The 25216-nt window shown below is 39.6% G+C and overlaps 1 protein-coding gene across 1 annotated transcript in view; it reads left to right on the forward strand.

The window, feature by feature from the left end:
• The window catches only part of LOC136827084 (protein ECT2-like), a 247932-nt gene that overhangs the window by 5463 nt on the left and 217253 nt on the right, over positions 1 to 25216 (forward strand). Inside the window, exons 3-5 of the mRNA XM_067084838.1 lie at positions 10569 to 10701; positions 22762 to 22971; positions 23475 to 23618. Coding sequence (XP_066940939.1) covers positions 10569 to 10701; positions 22762 to 22971; positions 23475 to 23618 — 487 coding nt within the window. The remainder of the gene's footprint in view (positions 1 to 10568; positions 10702 to 22761; positions 22972 to 23474; positions 23619 to 25216) is intronic.

A 25216-nucleotide genomic window follows, 5' to 3' on the forward strand; every position in this document is an offset into this window, starting at 1 on the left:
TATTCATCAGAACTTGACGGTTTGTTCCAACACGATATACAAACCATCGGCCCCATGGCAGAATAATCATAATTTGGTTTTGATGTAAAACTCAATAAACAATGTTTACATCGCAGTAACTAGAGCATTAAAAGTAAGGTTTTCTATGATTTTTGACGATTTTCGTAATGTTCCATTTGCGATTTTGCTTTTGCTGTCATGAACGTTGCAGATGTGTTTTCGGGATCTCTTTGCAGCAAGATCAGACAAGGGGATCCTGGAATCTTTCTGTAATTTTTAAGAATGTGTCTTAGGCACATAAATAATAATTAAAACCCTTATTTATAATGATTTTGTGTTAATTAATACCCAAAAATAAAAATTAAAACCATAGAATTAATTTGTAACAGTCCCCTGAAGTCCCTTTTACTTTTTTTATGTAACTAAAACTTTGAAGCCTGTTTCTCAAAACATAACCCATCTTTAAAACCATCTCCTCCTTAGTATTGGACCAATCTAAATGAAATTTCTTTATAAAGAGGAACATGAGGATGATGTTCCTACAAAGCCTACGGATTTTTAATATTTTGAGTTTCTGATTTTTGGCAATTTTTTTTCTGGAATTTTTCCAGGAAAATTTCATTCATCCATTCAAAAAAAAATAACCTTCATATCTCGAAAAATAATTGAAAAATCAAAAATCCCGGCTTTGTATCGAAGGTCCATATGTGTTTTATACGTGGTTCAAATCTCATCCCCTATGTAAATCCAAAAAGCAAAGGAGGTGCATTTTGAAAATGGCCATTTTTGGCGAAAAATGCTCTGGCGGCACAAAACCTAAGGTCACTGAACAAAATTTTTTTGGCCTCAGAAGCTCCACACAAACCCCTTGAGTCAACAACCTGTCTTAAAAAAAGTGACTCCATTTAATAGGCATAAACATCAGTACATATCTGGGTGACTTTCCTCTTCAGTCCCCTTCAAGGGAAAAGTGCAAGAAGGACTTGAACATCTCCTCCCTCAGGAGCTGGGAATTATCATCTACCTGTACCTTCAGAAGTCCCAGTTGGCCCCGACACAAGAGATTCTCTATTTGGGGATGATTCTTGATTCTCTGAATTTTCGGGCTTTTCCGTCCCTCATGAGAATCGCCAACTGCATCAAGATGATCCACAGTTTTCGCGCCCTCTTGTCTTGTTTGGCCCATCAGTGGATGAGCCTACTAGGGCCTCTAGCATCCATCGAGACGTTCTTCAAGCTGGGCAGACTACATGAGAGTCCTCCAATTTTACCTAAGAGACAACTGGGACAGGAAAACCCAACTGGACCCTGTCATGTTTCCCATCACTCAGGAAATGAAATCGGACCTCCAGTGTTGGCTGTCCGAAGGAAAACTTCCGCAGGGAAAGTCTTGTCTTCCGCTGAGCCACAACCTAGATTTTCCAGGACTGGTCAGGCCTGGATCTGTATGCCTTCCCACCCTTCAACATAGTGAGGGAAGTACTGAACAAGTTCGTCTTGCACCACATCTTGACGACCCTCGTAGCCCATGGAGGAGTGGTTCCTGAACCTTCTACGGCTTTTGGTGGATATCCCAAAAGCCGTGACTACTCAAACAACCTCACTTCAAGAGATACCACCGAAGGTTGTCCACTCTTGCTCTCAGGAAGCTGGTCAGAGCGAAAGGCCTCTCAAGAGCAGCGGCATAAGCTATTGCAAGCTGCAGACAACACTCTTCTTGCGACGTCTACCAAGCAAAGTAGACAGTTTTTCATAGACGGTGTCTTGGGCATAACGTCTCGTCTTCTGAGACATCTTTGGCACAAATACAGGCGGTCCCCGGTTTACGAAGGGGGTTCCGTTCTTGTGCCGCGTCGTAACCCGAAAATCGTCGTAAGCCGGAAAATCGTCAAAAATCATAAGAAAACCTCACTTTTAATGCTCTGGGTGCATTGAAAACGATGTAAACTGCATTATTATTGAGTTTTACATCAAAAAAACCTTCAAATTATGATTATTCTGCCGTTTTGGGGCCATATTTCTTCCGTAGGATCGGCGACGACGTGTCGTAACCCCCGAACGCATGCGCCGTAAGCCGGAAATAATTTCTGATGAATATATTTGAAAAGCGTCGTAACCTCGGAACGTCGTAAGCTGGAACCGTCGTAAACCGGGGACTGCCTGTAGTGGACTTCCTCCTCTATTTGAGGACCTCTAGAGGCCTATCCTCTTCCACCATTAAAGGGTAGCAGGCTATGCTTAGCTCAGTTTTTTAGCATAGAGGTCTGGGCCTGTCCTCAAACCAGGATTTTAAAGACCTCATCAAGTCATTCGACACTTGTAAGGAAAAGGAGGCCGATCTGGTTTCCTGGAACTTAGACGTTGTGCTGAAGTGACTCACAGGCCCTCCTTTCCAACCCCTCAGTTCCGCTTCCCTAAAGGACCTCACTCGGAAGACACACTTCCTCATGGCTTTGACAATTGTAAGTGAACCTCATATTATTGACAAGAGGGTAGGCTTCTCTCAAGGAGACGCAGTGTGCTTTTTTTTAACCTTAGTTTTCTTAGCCAAGAATGAGGACCCATCCAATCCCTGGCCTCGTTCCTTCCACCTTAAAAGTTTAATGGAAATCGTGGGCCTGGAGGAAGAGGAAAGGGTCCTTTGCCCCATGAGAGCCCTAAGATATCTGCGAAGGACCGAGAAGATCAGAGGGCCATCCAGCAACCTCTGGTGTTCTATTAAGAATCCTTTCCGATCTCTTTCGAAGAACACATTGTTGTTCTTCCTATGGGACCTGATTTCCGAGGCGCATTCTCGGATTCAGGAAGACAATTTGCCTTTGTTCAAAGTGGAAGCACATGAAGTCCAAGCAGTCGTTACCTCTCTCTCTTCCAAACATAATTTGTCCCTTTTGTCCATTCTTCAGTCGACCTTTTGGAGGTGCAAATTGATCTTAGTGTCTCACTACTTAAAAGAAGTCGTAACAGTGTTTGAGAATTGCAGTACCCTGGGGCCATTATCAGTGGCTGGCATGGTATTAGGGGAAGAAGCATAGGAAGCATTCTTTCTCTCATCTGTCTCTTAGCCTTGACGTAGGGTGTCGAGTTTTGTACCAGGAGTGCCCACCAGTCTCAATGGATGGATAGTGGTTTTTTGTCAGTGTAGATGACAGCGTTGTCTGGTTGTTTTGTTTTATTGGTACTGCCCCCAGGGCAAGAGCACTTATACATGTCTCATCAATGATCAGGCCTACCCTCTGTTGCAAGACTCCCACTTATGTAGACGACCCTCGGCTCAACTGCCATGCCACTACAGGTTAAGATGACCACCAACCAGAGGCAGTATTCACCTGCAGTAGCTCTTTTACCAGGCAAGGAAATTACAAGTTATTTCAGTGCTAGCCAACCTTTCTATTTCAAAGTCATTATCGCACCTTAATGTTTTGAAGTAGAATATGTCCATTCATCCCACCCCCTATCAATGTGGGATTCAGCTGTGTAATTACTTGGCAAGTCACTGATATGAAAATATTTTCATAATAAAATTGTTTCATATACACTTCCCAAGTAATTACAGAATCAAAGCCCTCCCTCCTCCCCTCTGATGGACATAAGGGGACAAACAGAATGATGCTACCGGGTAAGTCATTCCAACACTCCCGTTAAGTGGGTGGGGCTTGTCACAGGTTCTACACTAACTATCAAAATGTTATCGCGACTTTTTGAATAAAAGGCTGCTGTGTGAGGTTAAACCTATAGCTGTGTAATTACTTGGTAAGTATATATGTAACATAATTTTATTTTGAAAATATTTTAGTTGTGAAAATAACATGAAAGTACAGAAATTTGTTAATATTTCTTGACGAAAAAAATCTGCGAATTACCAAATTTTTCGCGATAATTCGGGGATAAGTTCACAGAAAAATCCGCGAATAGGTGAAGCCGCAAATTCTGAACCACTAATAGGCGGGGGGCGACTGTATAACTTATCATGTAAATAAAAGACAGAATCCTTTATATTATGTAAATGCACAGGAATGATATTGAAAAGTAACTGAGAGCATTATATATAGAAAATGAAAGAATTTCTCTTATATACTTACACCTATGAAAATATACAATTGAAATAAAAATTTTAATGTAGAAAAATATAAAAAAGAGAAAAAATTCAGTTAACCACTGCTTTTGCTTAACTTATTACACTCAGGGTTTTATGTACTGTGTTTGCTTGCAATATGGTATATTTTCAAGCTTTGAAAAATACAAAAAGGTTGCTTCTTGGGACACGTTTCACAGTGAAATGTTGTTTGCCTTCTTGTGCACTGTCCTTTTTTCTTCAAGTAATAACTGCTTCTTATACTACAAACAAAGCAGTCAGGCTTGTGATTTTTGTCTGTAAATTGAGCAGTAAAATGTCTGCTTTTGAGTCTGTTTGATAAGTGATTCCAGCCTCCTCTTACCAGTTAGTGGCGTTTTTTAATATCTTTCAACAACACATTTACTGCCTGTCCCACAATTTCCTCTTTACTTGGTTTTTACTAAGAATTTGGATATCATAAGCTGTTTATTGCATCTACCAAAGCTTGGTACCATTTCTTATTCCTCTGGCTAAAATTTTATGTTGTACATAGTTGATCAAGCCTGTCAACCCTGCCGTTATATATATTATGATAAGATTGAACAGATGGTATATGTACAATTCTATCAACTTTTTTTTTTATATTGTTACTCCTGTCACGCTTGGATCACTACTAGGACATGTTCACTTTGCCAGTGTTCTGCCAAGTTGGTGCTACCATTATATTTTCATTATTTGTCCGTGTCTAATCATAAAGTGAACTCTAGCATAGATTAAAATAAAGAAAAAAAAAAAAAAATGGGCACTTGCCTAGACAATACTGTAAATGCAAAAATACTTACACTATTAGCAATTACATAATTACTTAGTTACCATTGATGAAACAGTAGCTATTGTTCAACGTTTTTGAAGCTGAAAACCAACCTAACCTGCACAACCCAAATACATAATTTTGTGAGATATAAAAAAAATAAGGAATCACTTGTCCAGATAACAATAAAAAAAAAACAGAAAACTAAAGTAACCGAACTTACACAACACAGCTGTGCAAGTGAAGCATAAACAAAACAATCACTAGCCTACATAAGAAATGCAAGAACAAATAATAATGACTGATTTCATTATATTTTGGTTTTCATTGCTCAGTCAGTGCCTACTTTTCAGCATTCCCAAACAAAATCTGCAAATCAATCAGTACCCACCCATTGTTCCTTTTCCCAACCAAATCTTGGAGTAAGTCAGTACCCATTTTTCATCTTCCAAACAAACTCCCCAAAGCCTAGCCTACTATCAACACACTTAGGCACTCTCCTTCCTCTCTCTTTTTCTATTTGTAATATATATTAATGTATATGTATATAACATTATATATAAGCATATACAGTATACATAGATTACTCATTCATATATGAATTTGGGTACCACTGTGGTTGCTTAAAAGGCTGGACATTTAAATGGCTGGTTAATGATTCATTGAGAATAAATAAGCAAAATACAAGTCATTTTTAGGTCAGCTGAACCAGATCAGCTTAGCTATCTTTGTTATTGTTATGTTTTGTGAATTATGACACCACCAATAGATGGGCTAGGTATTGCTTTCAAATCCTCTCTGATTGTAAACGAAAGAAAATAATCAATTTTAAGGGTAGAAATTTTTCTATGGTGATAAACTTGAGTGGACAGTCGCACTTAAGCTATAATTATCTCTAATTGCTCACGGTCGACAGACACAGCTAAAGGGCTAAGCACCTGGCCATGGCTTGGAGGGTGGCACCTCAGATCTCAGCAGATGCTTCAGCTTGGACTGGAGTTCTCCATCTGAGACCACAGTAGTTGATGTCCTGTTGCTCTTTTACCCGCTGAGGTTGCTGGGGATGCCTGTTTCTACTCTGTCCTTGGTGGGACTGAGAGAAGTTGGGAGGAACTGTGGTTATTCTAGGTCATCTTTCCCCTCACTTTTATCTTTGCCTTCCTATCTCTGGATGCATAAAAGGTCTGGAAGGCAACCTCTTAGGCAGGGAAGTATTTTTGTGGATGTTTCTCTGCTGTCAAGAGTGTTGGTGATCACTACAACCATTTATGGAAGCTACTGACCTTGGGTAAATGAATGAATCAGTTTGCTAGTTTGCTCGTGAGTGGTCCCCTAGGCATGAGTATGCTCATCCCCAGTGACCTATTCAGTCTTTTCAGGAATGATAATTGCCAGAACATCTATTGCAGAACTCAGTTTTTTGATGTGACTAGTTGTGTGAACAGACCAGTTCACTGGAATTGCGACACCTTGTGTGTGCTTCTCCAGAAACACGAAGGGAAGATTTCACACTTCCCTGGACTAACAGTCATTCTTTTGGATGTGCTCATGACTGGTCATTAGCCATTCATGAGCATGACTGTACTCATGTGCTTGGCATCCACTTTGAAGTGTGCATGGCCTGGTGGCAACATGGCCATTGTACCTCATGGTAATGTTCCACATGGGACAGGCCATGAATGTTCCTGGCCTTTGATTCCCATAAGACATGCCCTCATTCACATTCATAATGATTCTGGGGGAAAATAACCAGAGCAGTAGTTTCCCAAACACCTGGTGTCCTTTGTCAAGCATACCTTGACTTTTTGTCACTGTCCTTGTGTGTGGGAGAAGTACATTTCTCAGTTATGGATCACAATTTTTTTTTTTTTTTTTCCACAACAGTCCCCTCAAGTGGCCTTGGTCTTTTTATTGCTTGCTGTGTTGCTAAGTCATTTTTAAGGCAGGGAAGGTTTTAATAATTTTTTAGGCAGGAAAGGTTTTGTTACTGACCACTCAAATCACCTTTACCTGTTCATTGCTGCTGCATCACGTAGGTGGACTCTCCCCTACTCAAGGTCATTATTAGACAAAGGACAGTCTCTAATCTTAGGTGCGGTTGTGCTATACACAAAATCACTGGGAACAACTCAAGCATAAACACTTTGTGAGCAGTAAGGATAAGATATGCCTGGAGAGGCTGAGTGATGCAGAGGGTGAAGTGACTTCAAGAATGCAGTAGTTTACCAACTGATTGCATCTATTACCTTTTTTGGGGGGTTGTAGTTGTGAGCAAGATTATGCCTGTAGACAAAATATAAATACTTTCATTCATAAAAGAATTTATAGGGACTACTGTTGACAGTGTAGTATACATTTTGTAGCAGTTTCTTATTAGAAGTTGGCATGAGTGACTCTGGTTTTGAAATGTACTATGTGTGATCATAGATTGAGCCTGGAAAGACAACTTAAGTGTCATACAGTCCTCAGTACTCTTCTGTAGGAGTCAGACAATAGAATTGGCTGCAATTAGATATTCTGTCAGAAGGCGATTTAATAATGATTTTGAATTGGGAACTTTTCAGTTGGATGAGTAATAAAACTTAAATTGACAATTGCTTGTAGTTGGAGAGGACAAAGCTTATGGATCAAGCACAGATGCTGTTTGAATGTGTGTATAATGGGAAGGATAGATTAAAACTATAATTAATAAGGATGATCCATTAGTGTTTGAAAGCTGAAAACATGACTTCATTTGCCCTTAGCAGGAAATTGGTCTGTGGGATCATGGCATCATCCATGTGTGTTTGTTTGTTAAATATTACCCTTGCTCGTGTGGCAATTGCTTTTTGAATTTTGCTGAACTTTTATATAACTTGTTTCTGAGTTTTCAGTGTTGTAGTTGTGAAAGGTAGCGCCATCATCACCCCATTTACCTTTCATACCTTGTCCTACTCACTAAATCTTTTGTAGGGATGTGATCCTCAGACAGTGTAACACCATTTTCTCAACATATATATATCTTGTATTCTTGCTCATCATATTTAACTCTGTTTTGGTTATCATCCAAGAAGCAAGGGACCCTGAAGACACCTAAGAATTTTTTGAAAGCTTATTGGTACTTTATATCGACATTAGTCTCTTGAACATTTATTGATCTTTTGAAAATTTATTGGTACTGTACTTGCTACCAATTTTATTAAGCTTCCTGATAAACAGAATCTTGAATAGCTGTGGTTGCTTCCCACCTTGGTACTGACACTGTCAATAAAGCAAGAAGCTTAAAGTAATTTTGGTTTTAGGAATGCTGTCTTGATATACTGGAAATGTCCACCACTAAGCCCCTTTTGTTTGGTGCCTTGCATGTACAAAAACGTATACGTGATATCTTCTTTATCTTCAGCTTTTTCCATCTTTATATGGGGTCGCTGTTTGTTATTAGTCTTCTCCATCTTCTGCGATCATGCACCATTACCTCACTCACGTTCTTCTCCTGCATGTCCCTGTTAACTGTGTCTCTCCATCTCATTCTTGGTCTACCTCTCCTCCTTGTTCCAGGCACTTCCATATTCATGGTTCTTGTACATACAGAATCCTCCTCTCTTCTCATAACATGTCCAAACCATTGTAATCGTCTCTGTTGCAGCTTCTTTGATATTTCTGTAACTTTCACTGTCCCTCTTATGAAGTCATTCCTTATCTTGTTTCTTTTTGTCATTCCACACATCCAACGTAGCATTCTTATTTCTGATGTTTTCCTCCAATTGCATCAAGCTGATTGTATTCTGTGGTTCACTTCCTCCTCCATCCCTCCACAATCAGTGACACACGACCCAAGGTACTTAAAGGATGTAGCTCTTTTTACTTCTGCTGCTCTAAGTTGATGCTTCCCTCTTGGTCTCCTCCATTCATCCACATATATTCAGATTTTGCTCTGCTTATCTTTAGGCCTCTGTCCTCCAACGCACTTCTCCACAACTCCAATTTCCTGTCTGCTTCTTCCTTACTGGTGGTCACTAGCAATATGTCATCTGCAAAGAGTACACTCCAAGGCACCTGATCTTTCACTCCAGACACTATCACATCCATTACCATATCAAAAATATAGGGACTCATGGCAGAACCTTGTTGGAGTCCAACTTTCACCTCAAACTGAGCTTCTTACCTGTGTTGTTGCTTCTCTATACATATCATTTACAATCCTCACATATTTTTCTGAGACACCTTTTTCTCTCATGCACCTCCACACTTCTTCCCTAGGCACTTGATCATATGCTTTCTCAAGATCTATAAATACAAGATGTAGTTCCTTTCCTTTTTCTCTATATTTTTCCATGACTTGTCGCAATACAAAGATGGCATCTGTTGTCCCTTTTCCTGGCATGAACCCAAACTGTTCGTCACTTATAGATGTTTCATCCCTTAGCCTTGCCTCTATTATTCTTTCATAGATTTTCGTGATATGTGCCATCAGCTTTATGCCCCGATAGTTGGCACAATCTTGGATGTCCCCGTTTTCTTTGTAAGTGGGGACTACCAGGCTGTTTCTCCAGGCATCAGGTATCTTGTCCTGCTGGTAGATCTTATTGAACAAGTCCCACAAGATGTCAATTCCCTCCTCTCCTAAGCACCTCCACACCTCGACTGGTATTCCATCTGGTCCCACTGCTTTACCTTTCATCATTTTACTTAGTGCCCGCCTCACTTCTCTCCGACTAATCCTGGGAACTTCTCTTTCATTTGCTACTACGCATACGTGATATAATGACTAAAATGCTCTCTTTATTGATTGCTCAGGATATCTTTTTATTATCAGTGACTCAGTTTTTGGATAACACTGCAGTATTCAGACCAATATGACAATTGGAATATAAGGTTTGGTGTTAGAGATTACAGAAATTTAAACTACATCATATATGGAAGTTCCACATTTAAATAAGGATAAAAGGGAAATGAAGATGACTTGCACATGTCCTTTGAACAACCTTGGAAGAATAGTATGTGATAGTGTCAACTGGGTTTCTGTGGCTCCAGAAGAATTGGAAGACCCAGATCAACTTAGATGAGAATTGTGAGAAGGGAGGGTGCATCATTGTGAAGATTTTTGGAAGATAAAGCACAGGAAGAGATTTTGTGATAGACTAAATGTAAATGTGTTTTGAAACCTGTATAATAATATTATATATTTGTGAGAGAGAATCTTAGTTGTTACAAGAAAACTGAAACCAAAGTAAAATCAAATCAGTCATGAAAAGTCTGGTTACTTGGTCATATGTGATTAAGGTTATTTGCTATGTTGGAAGGTACTTGTAAGTGATAATGAAAGGAAATTGAATATTATGGGAAACAATTGAAAGGAAATTGAATATTATGGGAAGAAATTGAGTATAGAATAGTCACTGAAAATAGAAGCCATTACAGCTGCTAGTCTCCTCCATTGGGTAAACATGCCACTGCGTTACTATTAATGAAAATTTATTCTAACAGTATTTTAAAATTGTCATTTTTGGTAATTTTTCTTGCTTTATAGTTGTAAAGATTGTGTCGTATGTCATCAGACTTTATCTGTAAAAATACGTAACAAAATAATAAGAAAAATAAGTCATTAAACATTAGGAAATGAATGTCATGTATCTCAATGTGAGAGGTTGTAATCTACATAATTTTTCAGGCTATTAAGTGTTCATCAAATTATTAAAGATATGTATTTCTCTTTTGCAGAATATTAGGTAAACCAGCTCTAATAGAACTCGCAGCAGATGGTTCACTGTCTTACAATCAACGGCCAGTGTTTTGCCATGTAATGAAAAATGTGGTCTTAGTCTTTACAGGATTTAGGAAGAAAGCCGAAGTTGTAAGTAGCATATTTTGCCAAACTAATTGAATTATTTCAGTTGAAACCAAGAGATTCTCAGCTTTTCTTAGTGTTTTGTTTCACTGTTGAATTTAAATGTGTTAAGCCATTCAGTATATGCACAATACAAGTATATGCACCTATGTGTGAACATGATGAAGAGGATGTTGATCAATTTTATCTAGAGTTAAATTAGGCAGTGCAAGGAGCATGAAGTAATTATGGTTATTGGTGACCTCAATGTGAAGGTGGGACAAGGAAGAACAACAGATATTGTTGGACCTTTTGGATTAGGTAGAAGAAATGAGAGAGGAAACAGATTTGTAGACTGGTGCTTAGAGAGAGAACAGATTATATAAAACACCTGGCTTAAGCACCACCCAAGACATCTCTGGACATGGAAAAGCCCTGGTGACAGAGTTAGAAACCAAATAGACTTTCTAACCATCAATGAAAGATTTAGGAACTCTGTCAAGCAAGTGAAAACCAACCCAGGAGCCAATTGTGATAGTGACCATGTACCAGTTGTAGCAACAGTGATGGTGAAGTTGAAAAATCAGAGGAAGAGTGCACCTAAATCAAAGAGGCAACTGAAATTATAGAAAACAGGAAATGAATAACAGTATAATATAATTGTAAGAAATAGATGTGACAAGCTTAAGGAGGAAGGCCCAGTGCTCAAACATCCTCAGCAAAAGTGGCAAAATATGGAAAATACAATAAGAGAAGGTAATGAAGCAATACCAGCAACAGAAAGGAGAGCTCTGAGAGAATGGATGACAGAAGATATCTTGATAATGATGGATGAAAGAAGGCAACAAAAGGGTAAAAATGAAGATAGATATAGAGCTCTGGATAGAACTGTTAAGAGGGAATGCACAAAGGCAAAGGAGAAATGGATGGATGAGATTTGTGAGGAAGTAGAAGATTTGGATAAGAGGGATGAATGGAGAAAGTATGATAATGTGAAAGAAACTACTTTTAAAAAGAAGAGAAATATCAGCACTGGTATCGAAAAAGCGGATGGAACCATAGTAATGGAGTCAAAAGAAATATTGGAAAGATGGACGGAATATATTGAAGAGTTGTTTGATGATGATAGAATAGAACATCTAGACTTCAGTGACAACGGAGAGGGACCAAGCATTATCAGATCAGAGATAGAGTCATCTTTAAAACAAATGAAAAGCAATAAAGCAACAGGTGATGATGGAATAGCAGCAGAGATGTTGGTAGCTCTGGGAGAATACATCATTGATATATTAATGGAAATAGTGGAAGGAATATATGAAGATGGAGAGCCTGCAACACAGATGTATAAATCAACATTTATTACAATGCCAAAAATACCTGGAACACTTGAGTGCAATAAACACTGATCTATCAGTATCAAGAGTCAGATCACAAAAATAATGTTAAGGATTGTTTTGAATAGAATAAGAAACAAGATACTCCCAGAGATTGGCAATGAACAATGTGGTTTTATGAGAGAAGGGACAAGAAATGCAATTTTTATTTTGAGAATGTTGATGGAGAGAGCAATAGAAGTGAATAAGGATCTGTATGATTGTTTTGTTGACTACAAAAAGGCTTTTGATCTGATTAGACATGTAGACCTTATAAGGATATTGGAACGGATAAATATCGATGGGAAAGATCTAAGATTGATAAAGAATTTATATTGGAATCAAGAGCCATCAGTGAAAGTAGAAAATGATGAATCAGAGACTCAGCACATCAAGAGAGGTAAGACAGGGTTGTGTGTTATCACCTGATCTTCAATTTATATAGTGAAATGATAACGAGAGATCTCAGAGATATGGAAGGAATTAAGGTTGGAGGGGTCAATATTAATAATAGATGTGCTGATACAGCACTTGGAGACTCTCATGATAAATTTCAAGCTTTAATCATTACTTTACACCAGTCAAGCAGAGAAAGAGGTCTGTCAATAAATATTAAGAAAACAGAAGCTATGGTTATCACCAAAGATGAAATCCCCCCAAGAACAGATATAAGAATTAATGCTGAAACAGTTAAACAAACTGATAGTTTTAATTATTTAGGATGCACTCTCACAAGTGATGGAAAATGCAAAGAAGAGATCAGGAAGAGAATATCCATGGCAAAAGATGCATTTGGAAAGATCAAGAAGTTAGTCACCAACTTGAAAATATCTATGAATCTAAGGAGGAGGTTTGTGAGATGTTTTGTTTGGTCTGTATTGTTGTATGGCTGTGAAACTTGGACCTTGAGGAATGCAGACGAGGAGAGGTTACAGGCTGCAGAAATGTGGCTTTGGAGAAGGATGCTGAAAATATCATGGACAGAAAGGAAAACTAATGAGCAGGTATTAGAGAGAGTAGGCACTGAGAGGGAACTTTTGGCCTCAGTGAGAGGTAGACAAATGCAGTTTATGGGTCACATAGTGAGAAGACAAGAACTAGAGCATCTCTCTCTCACTGGTAAACTCAATGGAAGGAGGCCGAGAGGAAGACCTAGACAAAAATATATGGATGGATTGGTGAGAATGACTGGAGGAAGAATGTCGGCAGCTCAGTTGCTGCAGAGAGCTGGAAATAGAGAGGAGTGGCGAGCCATGATTGCCGACGTCCTTAGGGATATGGCATCTGGATGATGATGAAGCCATTCCTTGGCACAAGGATTGGGAACCTGCCTTCTTTGAGCTTGCTATAACCCATAACCCATAACCCAAGACCCACCTTAACAGTCCCTAGGGGAAATGACTAGAAAGTGGTTAATTGATTTATATTCATAACTGGGAGTTTCCAAAATAGGTGCCAAGATGGAACTGTAGCAAAAGTATAATCTACCATAGGGAATTCTCTTTCTCAGTAAAGAACAAATATTTATATTCTTATACATTAACTGACCAGGGGCAGTTTTTGGTTATTGTACTTAGTTTTATGGCATATGACAGTAAGGTAAGGTATATGTATATGTATAAGCTACAGTTAAAGCAAAGTATCCAACTGGGTGCATTCAAAATGTATACCAAAAAGAAGTCTAATGGTATTTAACAAAGAAAATAAATTGAAAAGAAAAAATTTTCTATTAAATGAAATGAAATTGTCAATGCCACTGCTTCCTTTCCCTTGGAGTTTGTCAGGTAACCCTGTTATTGTTGAAGGCTTTCAGTGACGACAGTAGTGGAGGATTCTCATGGTTAATGGATGACTGATCTCGTGAGATGGTGTGCGTGTGGAGAGAGCACAAGTAGTGAATGTCAAGTGTTGAATAAACAAGTGTTTCCAGCTTTTGGCCTCATGGTGTAACCTTTTGATCAAGTCAGATAATCAAATCAATAGCTCCAGGGCACGTGACTTTTCAATGTACTTGACTGCTTCATTGCAATTTTCTGCTTCAGCAAACTCAACTGCTCTAGTATTTGTGCTTACATTCATGGCTGTACCTCTAGTTTTAATGACTCAGGAGTCTTCTGCTTGACCTTCAATTGTTATCACAGGTCCTCCTTTGCAAGACAGTCCACTGTCAAACAGTCCATCTATTCTGTTCCTGTAAGCCTCCTCTGCTTAATAGTATCTTAAGCACTGTATGGAGACATCTCCATGTGATTCAGATGACTCAGATTTGCATGAGACTTTCTTATACAAGTGTTCTTAATCATTTCAGTGGAGCTATGACCCACATTTTTGCTCCTCAGGCTTTTCAAGTCGCTGAGGCTCTCCATTATCTAAGTAGTGACCACATGGTTTATCTTTTCCAGATCGTTGCAATTCCAGTCTCCCTCTTATGTCTTTTCCTTTGGGGCCTTCACATCCTATTACTAACTCTCTCCTTGTCATTCTTGTCTGTAAGTCACTATTTTTGAGTGGTACTTGACCCTATCATTCCTCCCCACCAGCTTGTTGTTTGGTACTTGTTCAGCCTTCTGTGAATGATTCCTCAGAATGGCCTCCGATCTCTGTCCCTTCTTGACTGGGTACCCATTCTCATTCACCTAGTTCTCCCTAGACCACCTAAGAGAGCCAGATTTGCATCATGCAGGGACAGTGTTTCGCTTGTTGGTGACACAGGCGAGAGCTCTTCAGGGGAAATGCTTGCACTGCAAGACAACACATCCTACATGGAGATCCTCAGCTGAGTCTGGGACTGTTTAACATTGACTTTCCCCTCATGACCTCTTGAGTGATGCTTCAGTTGTAGCCTCCTGTTATGTTAACCCTTAAACGCCGACTGGACGTATTGTACGTCAACTAAAATTGTCTGTCGGGTGCCAAGTGGACGTACGGTACGTCGACTACAAAAAGTTTTTTAAAATATTCGCGGAAAAATAGTTATAGGCCTAGTTTGCGAAAGATTTTAAATCATGCGCCTTGAGGGATGCTGGGAGTTCACGGATCACGCTGTTGTTTTGTTTACAAGTGTGATCCAGCTGCGCTTGCGCGAATTTCTTTCTACTCCCACTAGAAAGCATCAGCGACGCATCTCAGAAATTCTTTTGTCACTTTGTTGTAATTTTTGCAGTTTTATATTAGCCATTACATAAAGTTTTATATATGAAAATGTGTGCAATTTCATGTAGAATACAACAAAAAACAACCCATGGTTGTAGCTTTTATAAGTTTTGAAAAATTTTCATATAAATCACGATGTGCCAAAATTTCAACCTTCGGTCAACTTTGACTCGACTGAAATGGTCGAAAAACGCAATTGTAAGCTAAAACTCTTACATTCTAGTAACATTCAATCATTTACCTTCATTTTGCAACAAACGGGAAGTCTAGCACAATATTTCGATTTATGGTGAATTTTTGGAAAAAACTTTTTCCTTACCTCCGCGCGCAGTAACTCAGCTGAAAATCTCAGAATTTCTTTAGTCACCTTGTCGTAATTTTTGCACTGTTTTCTATTAGGCGTTACTTAAAGTTTTATACATGAAAATGTGTGCAATTTCATGTAGAATACAACAAAAAATAACTCATGGTTGTAGCTTTTATCAGTTTTGAAATATTTTCATATAAATCACGATAAATAGAAAAAATTTGAACTTTGGTTAACTTTAACTCGACGAAAATGGTCGAAAACTGCAATTGTAATCTAAAACACTTATAGTCTAGTAATATTCAATCAATTACCTTCATTTTGCAACAAACGGGAAGTCTCTAGCACAATATTTCGATTTTTGGTGAATTTTTGAAAAAAAAAATTTTTTTATGTCTGCGCGTTACGAATTCATGCATCATTTTCTGATAATATTTTCTCTGTGTTGCTTTGATCGTTTTACAATTTGTTATATACCAAAATCATTGCAATTTAGTGTACAATACAACGAAAAAAAAATAACTCATTAGCTCCAACCGTTTTGCTCATAGCACGATTTGTATACAATTATATATGAAATTTTTTTTTGCGCTGTCATATATTTCAATATTTATTTATCATAATGATATTTTTTTCATTTCTGATGGTTGCATACTAAACTTCAGGCAATGACAAAAAAGGAGCCAAAATGAACTCTTAATCTTAAAAACTAAGCGTGCTGTGATGATTTTAAAAAAAATAGCTTTTTCCGCTCGGCACTAACTCCCGAACGCCATTTACGGCAGACACTTTTGTAAATAGAGGCTCGGCGTTTAAGGGTTAATGGGTTGTCTGGTTTGAGGACATTTAAGCTCCCCTGGTTAAGTTTTTATCCATAAGGATATATGCTTCATATGAAGGGCTGCTGTTGTGCTTGATTGTTGTTCATCACTTTCCTCTGCTGAATCAGCAGCACCTTTGCAAACTCTGTCAAATCCAGGGCTGCATTTTTTATTTTCTTTTCTGTTGACCATGGGGACACCACCGAGGATGTCCCTGCTGCCATTATGCCTCATTTCACTTGTCAGATGGATGTGGAAATGGCTGTTTGAGAGAATCTGCAGAGAGACCTTATCGTTGTTGTGCTTGCAGGAGTGGGTTCTTTATATTGTTGGTATGATGGTGGTGGAAGATATGACCAAAGTCATTCATGTCTGTGATTATTTAATTTATCTGAAAAACCCATCATCTCTAATAAATGGCCAACTTTTTGGAATAAAGAATTTGATAAGAAATTACAACAGCTCAAACCCATTGTTGGGTTGTTGCACTCTTCATACCAAAAGAACAACACACTGAAGCCATTTTAGTTCATCAACAAATTGGTCACATGTTTGACCCACAGATATTTAATGAGTCCCAGTCCCTGTCAGCAGAGAATGCATGTTATTAATGGGAAATGAATATTTTATGGAAGTGCCTAAACTAATAGTGAATGTCAGGTTTTATATAAGTGACTTGCCAAGCAATTACATAGCTACTAGCTTTCCACATGGCAGTCTTAAGAATTCAAATTTTTGCGGTGGCTCTACCATCCCTAGTGTAGGTGACAGGGTCCCGCCCACTTTTGGGACTGATAGGTACAACTCAGCAAAGAGCTTCAATTAGTTTTCTGCCGTCTCCTGACCAACATTGGTGGTTTTGTGCAGTTTCATCATCATTTTTTAGATATATTTGTCCAGCTTTTTGGTGAAGTATTCAGGTTTTCCTTGTTTTCGGTGTGCACCGAATATTTTTCTTAGCTATTTAGCAATTTTGTTAGCCGTGGTTAACTTTACAGGCAGTCCCCACATTGTAAGCCGAAAATCGTCAAAAATCTTCAAAAATCCTAAGAAAACCTTACTTTTAATGCTTTGGGTGTATAGAAAATGATGTAAACTGCATTTTTATTGAGTTATTTATTAAAAAAAAAAACTCCAAATTTTTATTATTCTGCCATTTTGTAGCCATATTTCCTCTGTCGGATCGGCGTCGTGAGCATTGTACCCCCGGAACATGTGTTGTAAACCGGGAAATCATTTCTGATGAATATATTTGAAAAGCGTCGTAACCTGGGAATGTTGTAAGCCAGACCTGTCGTAAGCCAGGGACTTCCTGTATTCTAATTAGCCAGGATGTGTTGTAGAACAAGATTAGTTAAGTTCTTTTTTCATTCTCACACTAAATGTGTAAAATGCAGGGGCCCAAGACAGTATCATATATATCTTGTTCAGAATGTCAGGATTAGGACGAGCAAGAGTGATTTTGATATCGCATTTAGCGAGTTTGGATAGGAATAGAAATAGGAAGTGCTGCCCTTAGAGTTGAGATTAAGGCTAGTGTAGCCCCTGTTTCATCTCCCCCTGTGTAGGAGATAGTGCTGTTTCTTTTCCTCAAATCCATGCTTTGTCTCCAATCCATAGCCCTCCTACTTTGTTACCACATACTCCTTTACCAGGTTCCCCTGTTTCCAGTCTCGACACCATTGCCAGTCTTGAACCTAGGTTCGATAAGAAATCTGAATTTTTAGCCAGCATGGTTGTGGAATTCAGTGTCCCTAGTGTCAGTAGTGCAGTGCAATGTGACAGTGTTGTGCATAATGAGGAGGTGTCTACCTGTCCCACCAGTGCTCCGAGATGAAGGTCCCTGTCCCACTCCCCTGCAACGGGAGAAGACATACCGGAAGTCCAAGGGAGGCTGGTGGGGTTTGCCCATGGGTAGTTGCCCCCTGAAAGGTGTCTCAGTGCTGATCATCTGTCATCAAGCGCCACTGGAAAGGCGTCTCAGTTAGTGCTGATCATCTGTCATCGGACTCGGGTGACTTGTCGCCCAACAGGATGTGCCAGCGGCTCCTAGTTGTCGCGTCTAGGCCTTAGAAGAGGCATTCCACCGTTGCGGACAGCTCTCCTCCTCCTGTTAAGAGGCATAAGGAGACAAATGCCAGTCCATAACCTTCATGCAGTGCAGTGTCACCATTCCACCTTCGGACAGCCAGAAGTTGATAAGGTTTTTGAGCGACCAGTGCTTGTGCCTAGACGCTCTGCTCTTCCTCGTAAGTGTCCATCGCGTTGATGAGCACCCTTCTCCTTTTAGTCACATGTTGCTCACTTCAGCTCCACACTCGGCTTCTTCAACCTGTACCTCACCAACTTCAGTCTGCTTGGCGACAACCTCACCGCTTCTGCACCTGTCTTCGCAGGAGGATTCTTCCTTGGCCCCACATCGCCGTCAGCTGGAGGATATTATGGGTTTTTTGAAGAAAAGATCTTCGTCTTCAAAGAGCAAGGATCCGTCTTTGTCTCTGATTTCATCGGATGAGGAGGAAGCAGAGCACGATTCCACCCCTTCATCGGCTTACTCCAGTTTGCTGAAGTTCTTTTTGGCAAGCTTTCCTGACTTTTTTGAGCCTGCTTCTTCAGCTTCTCCTGCATCTACCTTCCTCACAAGGAAACATTCTTCAGATGCTGCCATTCTCCCCAAGTTAGTTCTTTCCTCCACTTAGAAGAAATTCCTTCAAGAGGTGGATGAGTGGTTGACCTACAAGAGGGAGCAAGGTAAAGCTACCTTTGCCTTCCCTTCCTCTAAGCTTCTGAAGAAGAAACACCGCTTCTATGCCACTGGAGAGGTGCCTTCACTGGGAGTCTCTGCCTTCTCCTGCCTGGTTGATGCTATGTGCCGAGCTGCATTTGCCGCAGCCAGGCCAAGACTGTTTTCCTCTCTCGATCGTGTCCATCTCGTCAAGAACTTTTTTAAAAGTTTTGGAGATCTTCAGTTTTCTGGACTGGACTGTGGGAGCTTTGGGGAGAAAAAAATTGAAGACTGTCGAGACCTTGCCCAAGATTTTGCTTCTGACTAGTTGGGTGTTTTATCATGCGCCGACAGCCATCAGGGATGGTTCCGCTGAACTTACTTATCTTCTCGACGGGCATCCTTAAGAAACAGAAGTTGTGGTGTTCATTTGCCACAAAGGGAGTAACTACTATGCAGAAATCAGTGCTCTTGTTTTCTCCCATAGGCAAGACCCATCTCTTCCTTCAGGAGACAGTTAAGAAAGTGTTATGAGGCCTGCAGAAGAAATCCACTGTGGATCTTTTAGCTCAGTCTGCCAAGTGCCCGAAGGAAACTTCCTCTGTTTCTAAGTATTTGTTGCAACTGCAGCCCTGTCATGGAGCAAGATCAAGACCTCAACGCAGACCTCGAGCTAACCTGCGTCCTCCCGCGAGGTCCATCAAGCAGTTTACTTTCAAGCCTGCCGCTAAGAAATGAAGCTTTTGTCCTTCATGCAACTGTTGGAAGCGAGCTTCATCTCTTTTGGGAGAAATGAAGTCGCACAGGACCCCAGGTGGTCCAAGTACTAAGAAGTGGCTACTCCATTCCTCTCAGAGACAGGTCTCCATTGTCCAGGTCACCAATCATCGTGCCGACCTACTTGGCAGGGTCCAAGAAGTTTTTGGCTCTTGCTCAAGAGGTAGAGTCCCTGATTCACGAAAGGGCAATAGAGGGGGTACTGGATCGTTTGTTGGAGAGGTTTTACAACCGACTCCTTTTAGTCCCCAAATCATCAGGGGGCTGGAGGACTGTCCCGGATGCCACCGCCCTGAACTTATTCGTAGTAAAGACGAGATTTTGCATGGAGACTCTCCGCTCTGTCATGTCCCCTCTGGATGATCTCCCTGGACATGAAGGATGCCTACTTCCATGTTCCCATCCATCTGGCTTCCAGCAAATTTCTTAGATTTGTGTTTAGAAGCAAAGTTTTCCAATTTCCGGCCCTTCACTTCGGTCTGTCCACGGCCCCTCAAGTTTTCACCAGGACCCTCGCTCCTCATGAGAATGGCTTCATCCTCTTGGGATCAATGCATCCCTCTATTTGGAAGATTGGCTTCTCTGCTCCGCATCAGAAGTGCAGCGTGTGTATGACTTGAAGACTCTTCGCCTAATGCAGGAGTTGGGCATTTGAGAAACCCTCAGAAATCACAGTTGACTCTGACACAGAAGATTCCCTATTTAGGGATGATTCTGGACTCTCGAGCTTTTTGGGTTTGTTCTGTCCCCCAAAAGGATCGAGTCTTGCCCACAGACTGTTTGGGAGTTCCTCTCTCTCTCTTGGTATGCTCAGTAGTCAAGTGGATGAGTCTCCTAGGCACGTTGGCCTCAGTAGAACAATTTGTGAAGTTGGACAGGCTTTGCATGAGTCCCCTACCATTTTACTTGAATGCAAGCTGGTGCAGAAAGACCCAGCCAGACTCCTTTGTCTTCCCCATCTCGTCGGAGATCAAGGAGGATCTTCAATGGTGTTTTGTCAGAAGAAAAGCTTCAAGTAGGAATATCCCTTTCTGCCGCTGTACCCCAGCCTAGAGTTTTATTCCGATGCCTCCGATCTAGTTTGGGGAGTCCTTTTAGAGAGCCAAAGGGTCTCGGAAACATGGACTTCGAGGAGGTCCTTACATATTAACTTCAAAGAGCTATCTTTGGAGGACAGAAAAGATCAGAGGCCCCTCCGACAAGCTTCGGTGTACAGTGAAGATCCTTTCACACCCTCTGTCAAAGAATGTGCCTTCTTTCTTCCTTAGAAGTTCGATTACAGAAGTGCATTCTCAAGTTCAGGAAGATGTTTTATCTTCCCTTATGGTCAAAGTTCATGAGGTTCGAACTGTCGCTCTCAGCCAGGAGCCTCCCTCTTTTTCGACTCGCGTGTCACCCACCTCATCAGTCTTATACACTTGACCATTTGGCACCAACTGTGGAGAGTGCGCCAGTACTTGGGTGTTAGGCATCAACAGTGAGGCTCTCAGTTCCAAATTCCGGGTGCTCGCTGCCAACTTCCTGGATCAGTGGCTGGCATAGTTGAGAAAGGAAGCATAGATGGCTCTGCCCATCTTCTGTCCCTTTTCCTTGTTGTAAGGTTGTCGAGTTTAAGGGAAGCCTTGGGGTACAGTGTAGCTGGAGTATCCACCAGTTTTAATGGTTGGGTTAGTGGTTCTTTATTTTAGTTGTAGATGACAGTGTTGTGTTTATTCTGCTCTGTGCCCAGGGCAAGGGCGCTATTTTTTGTCTTTGTCAGCCATTGGTGAACTTCCATGACTGCAAAGTACCCGCTAAAGTAGAGGCAACTCTTGGCCAATACTGCCATGTCCTCTACAGGTTAAGATGAGCGCCGACTGGAGGCAGTACCCACCTAAAGCAGCTCTCTTACCAGTAAAGGTACAGCAAGCATTTACCCAGTGCTAGCAACTTCTTTAGTTCAAAGTCATTATCTTTATTAACGTTTTGGATTAGGACATGTCCATGATTCCCACCTCCTCGCAATGTGGAATCAGCTATGTAATTACTTTGTCAGTCACTTACATGAAAATGACATTTTTATAATAAAGTTTTATGTATACTTAGCAAGCAGTTACATAATCGGATCCCGCCCTCCTCCCCGCAGTGGACATTTGGGCATGAAACGAATTGAAGCTCTTTGCTGAGTTGTACTTATCAGTCCTGAAAGTGGGTGGCACCCTGTCACCTGCACTAGCGAAGGTAGCACCACCATGAAAATTTGAATTCTTAAGACTGCTGTGTGGAAAGCTAGTAGCTATGTAATTGCTGGTACATAAAAATGTCATTTTTGGAAATAAATCATTTTAAGAAATTTTATCAATCTTTCTTTCTCTAGTTTGGTTTATCCAGTTGTAAAAAATTTAAAAAAGGATGAAACTTATTACCAGTAAGTAAAATCTAGTTCCCTTGAACAAGCCCCATAGAAGTTGAATATTTTGGCTCATTAGTCGGGTTAATTTACCTAACAATAATGATGATAGGGATTTTGTATGTAAGCATTTTGGTCATATAAGTTATTGAATGTAATCTTTCTTAAATTTTTATGGTAAGATAAGTAACTGCTTATTAGTTGTTGTATTTTAGTGGGAATAATACAGTAACTGATGGTATATTTCTTGGAATTTTGAAGGTGGTAGTTATTAGGAAGGACAAGTTACTGAGTAACTTAGTTTCCTTGGCAAGACAGATACTTGGTCAGTTTTGTAGCACTCAACACTGTTCTTAAATAAAATTAGTACACAATAAGATTTTTCTTAAGATATTTATATGTTAATCCACAGTCGAATGCATTTATGCAGTTGATCAGGGGTTTTATATTTTCAGCAGGTAAAATTGTAATTTTGTATCAGTACACATAAAAATCAGTATTCTTGATGACTGTTAATGTACAGTATTGCCTTTTCTTTCCAGTCCAGATTGCTAAAGCTTGTGCATTACATGGGTGGCAGCATCAAGAATGAAATTCGAGAAAGTGTAACCCATCTCTTAGCATATGCTTCAATGGGGGAAAAATATCAGTATGCCATAACCTTCAACATTCCTGTCATGGGGGAGGAATGGGTTAAGGCAGCCTGGGCTCACCGGGATGAAGTAGGTGCTCGAGGTGACACAGAGGCCATGGTGAGTTGTGTATCTGTGTGATAGCTCAGAATGCTGTATTGAAAGCTTAGCTTCCATTAGTGTTTCATTTCCTTTTATTCATCATGTTCTTGTCAACAGATTTGTCAGTAGTAGTTTACAAATAGCACAAGACCCTAATGCCACATGTTCATTGACTATTTTACTTTATTAAAGGTGTCTAATAAATGTTTATGCTTAAAACTATGTACCACTATTAGTTTAGTTTTCATGTTAATGGTGTACAGAAGCATTTTTGCTATTGTAAATTTAAAAATTTGTAAATCAAACACCATTTTAGATCGTTATATTTTTGGGCCACCAATGCTTATTTTGTATATAGTGTTTATTGTCCAATTTGAATACTCTATGGACTGTAAAAGAATGATGTAACTTAATTTTTAATTCAAATTATTTTTTGCTTACCATATAACAAATAGCCAAGTTTTCAGATTTTTATATTTAACATTGTTGATGTTGTTTTAACATTATTGTCATTTCAACAGATGAAGTACAAATTAAATGTATTCCGCAACCTGAGAATGGTTCTGGTTGGGTTTCCTCCTGAGGAACAGGGACAGATGGAAGATCTAGTCAGAAAAAATGGAGGTTTCATCACTACTCTGGATGATGCTACAGCAACACACGTGGTAAGTACAGTATAGTCAGCTTTATGCTCAGATAGCAAAGTATAAGATGTATTGTAGTCAGAAAATTTTCTGTGAATATTTTAATCCTTTCTGTGTTGGATTAAAATTTTAAATAAACAGTCCAATTGAGCAAGGTTTTGGGTATGTAAACCTCATCTCATGTGCAGCAGCATTTTAATCATCCACAGTTGTGTGTTTTATTGAAATCTGTAGTTTGTCATGTAGCATCAGATTTATATCCAGTTTGTATTGGGAAGGTAATATTGTGTATGGGCCCAGACAGATGATGTTAAACCTAATGGATTTTGTCAAACCATTTTGTTACTTCTACAGACAGTGGAGCAGTATATGAAATACTTTTAAAGGGAAATTTGAAATGGTGTAAAATTTTGTGTACCAAGATCCACCAAGATACATTTCTAGACTTTAGGACTCAGGCAAAATAATGATTTCCAGATTGGATATTAGAATTGGATTGGCCAAAGTTGCAGAAGTTGCATGCCTTGAGAGGAAGAGACCAAAGGGAACAAATAAAAATTGTTACCAAATGTAATATGCTGTAATGGGGGATGACAAAATGCTGCTTATAACTTTTAGTATTGCTTACACTGTATTGTGGAAGGCATTCCAGGATAATAAAAAAAATGACAGTTTTTCATGTAATTCTGAACATTTTTTAGGATTAGGTTTCGATCTTTTGAACAATTTGTGGCACTATGAAGACTAAATTAAGAAGAAACCCTTGCAAATGAAAATGATACATATAGTTTAATTTTAGATTGTGGAAATGATTTTAAGGTTCTTTCTTTTGTCCTGTTTACTTTTTGAGGTGAAAATGAGCCCTTAATGTAAAAACCCTTTCCTAGTGCAGCAGATTGCTGTAAAAATCGTTCAGATAGTGAAACAAGCATGAAATTTGGCACAAACATTCCTAAGACTACGCTCTTTAGAAAAGGGCGCTGGCCACCTGAAAATCAAGATGGCGGCTATTTTTCAAAATGGCCGCCATCTATGTTGAGATTCACTGGTTTGGGAGCATCTATTGGATGGAATATGCCAGTTTTTTTTTTTTTTTTTTTTTTTCTCGACTTTTAGGTTATAAAAATGTTCCATACCACACATTTTATTGAAAACCCTTACTAAATGAATTGTAACCAAGATGGCGTACAAAATGGTTGCCATAAAAGTTTTTTTTCTATCCACAGCGCTAGCAGACATAGAGACCAACTGTTTTTATTTAATGGTATATTCATGTGATCAGACAGTTTAACTAATATGCTATTTTCAACTGAAATAGTAATGGTATGGTCACATACAACATTGTGTCTAAGACTGTAACCATAAAAAAAGAAAAGAAGAGAAATACGGACTAAACGCAAACCAATCTATGTATAGGTCTCTCAACCTACACCTTTGAAAAATTCGAGGATAAGAAGGTAGGCATAGCATGACACGTTGGATGCTCAAGCTAGATTATCTACTGAAGAGAGGGGCAATATTTATCTAGACTTCACATTTGCAAGTGCACAGAGCTGTGCAGGGAAGACCCAGCTTGTAGCACTTGCACCTTTCCCGACAGCCTGCTTTGCATCCACATT

The sequence above is a fragment of the Macrobrachium rosenbergii genome, chromosome 41 (assembly GCF_040412425.1).
Source record: "Macrobrachium rosenbergii isolate ZJJX-2024 chromosome 41, ASM4041242v1, whole genome shotgun sequence".
Lineage (NCBI taxonomy): Eukaryota > Metazoa > Arthropoda > Malacostraca > Decapoda > Palaemonidae > Macrobrachium > Macrobrachium rosenbergii.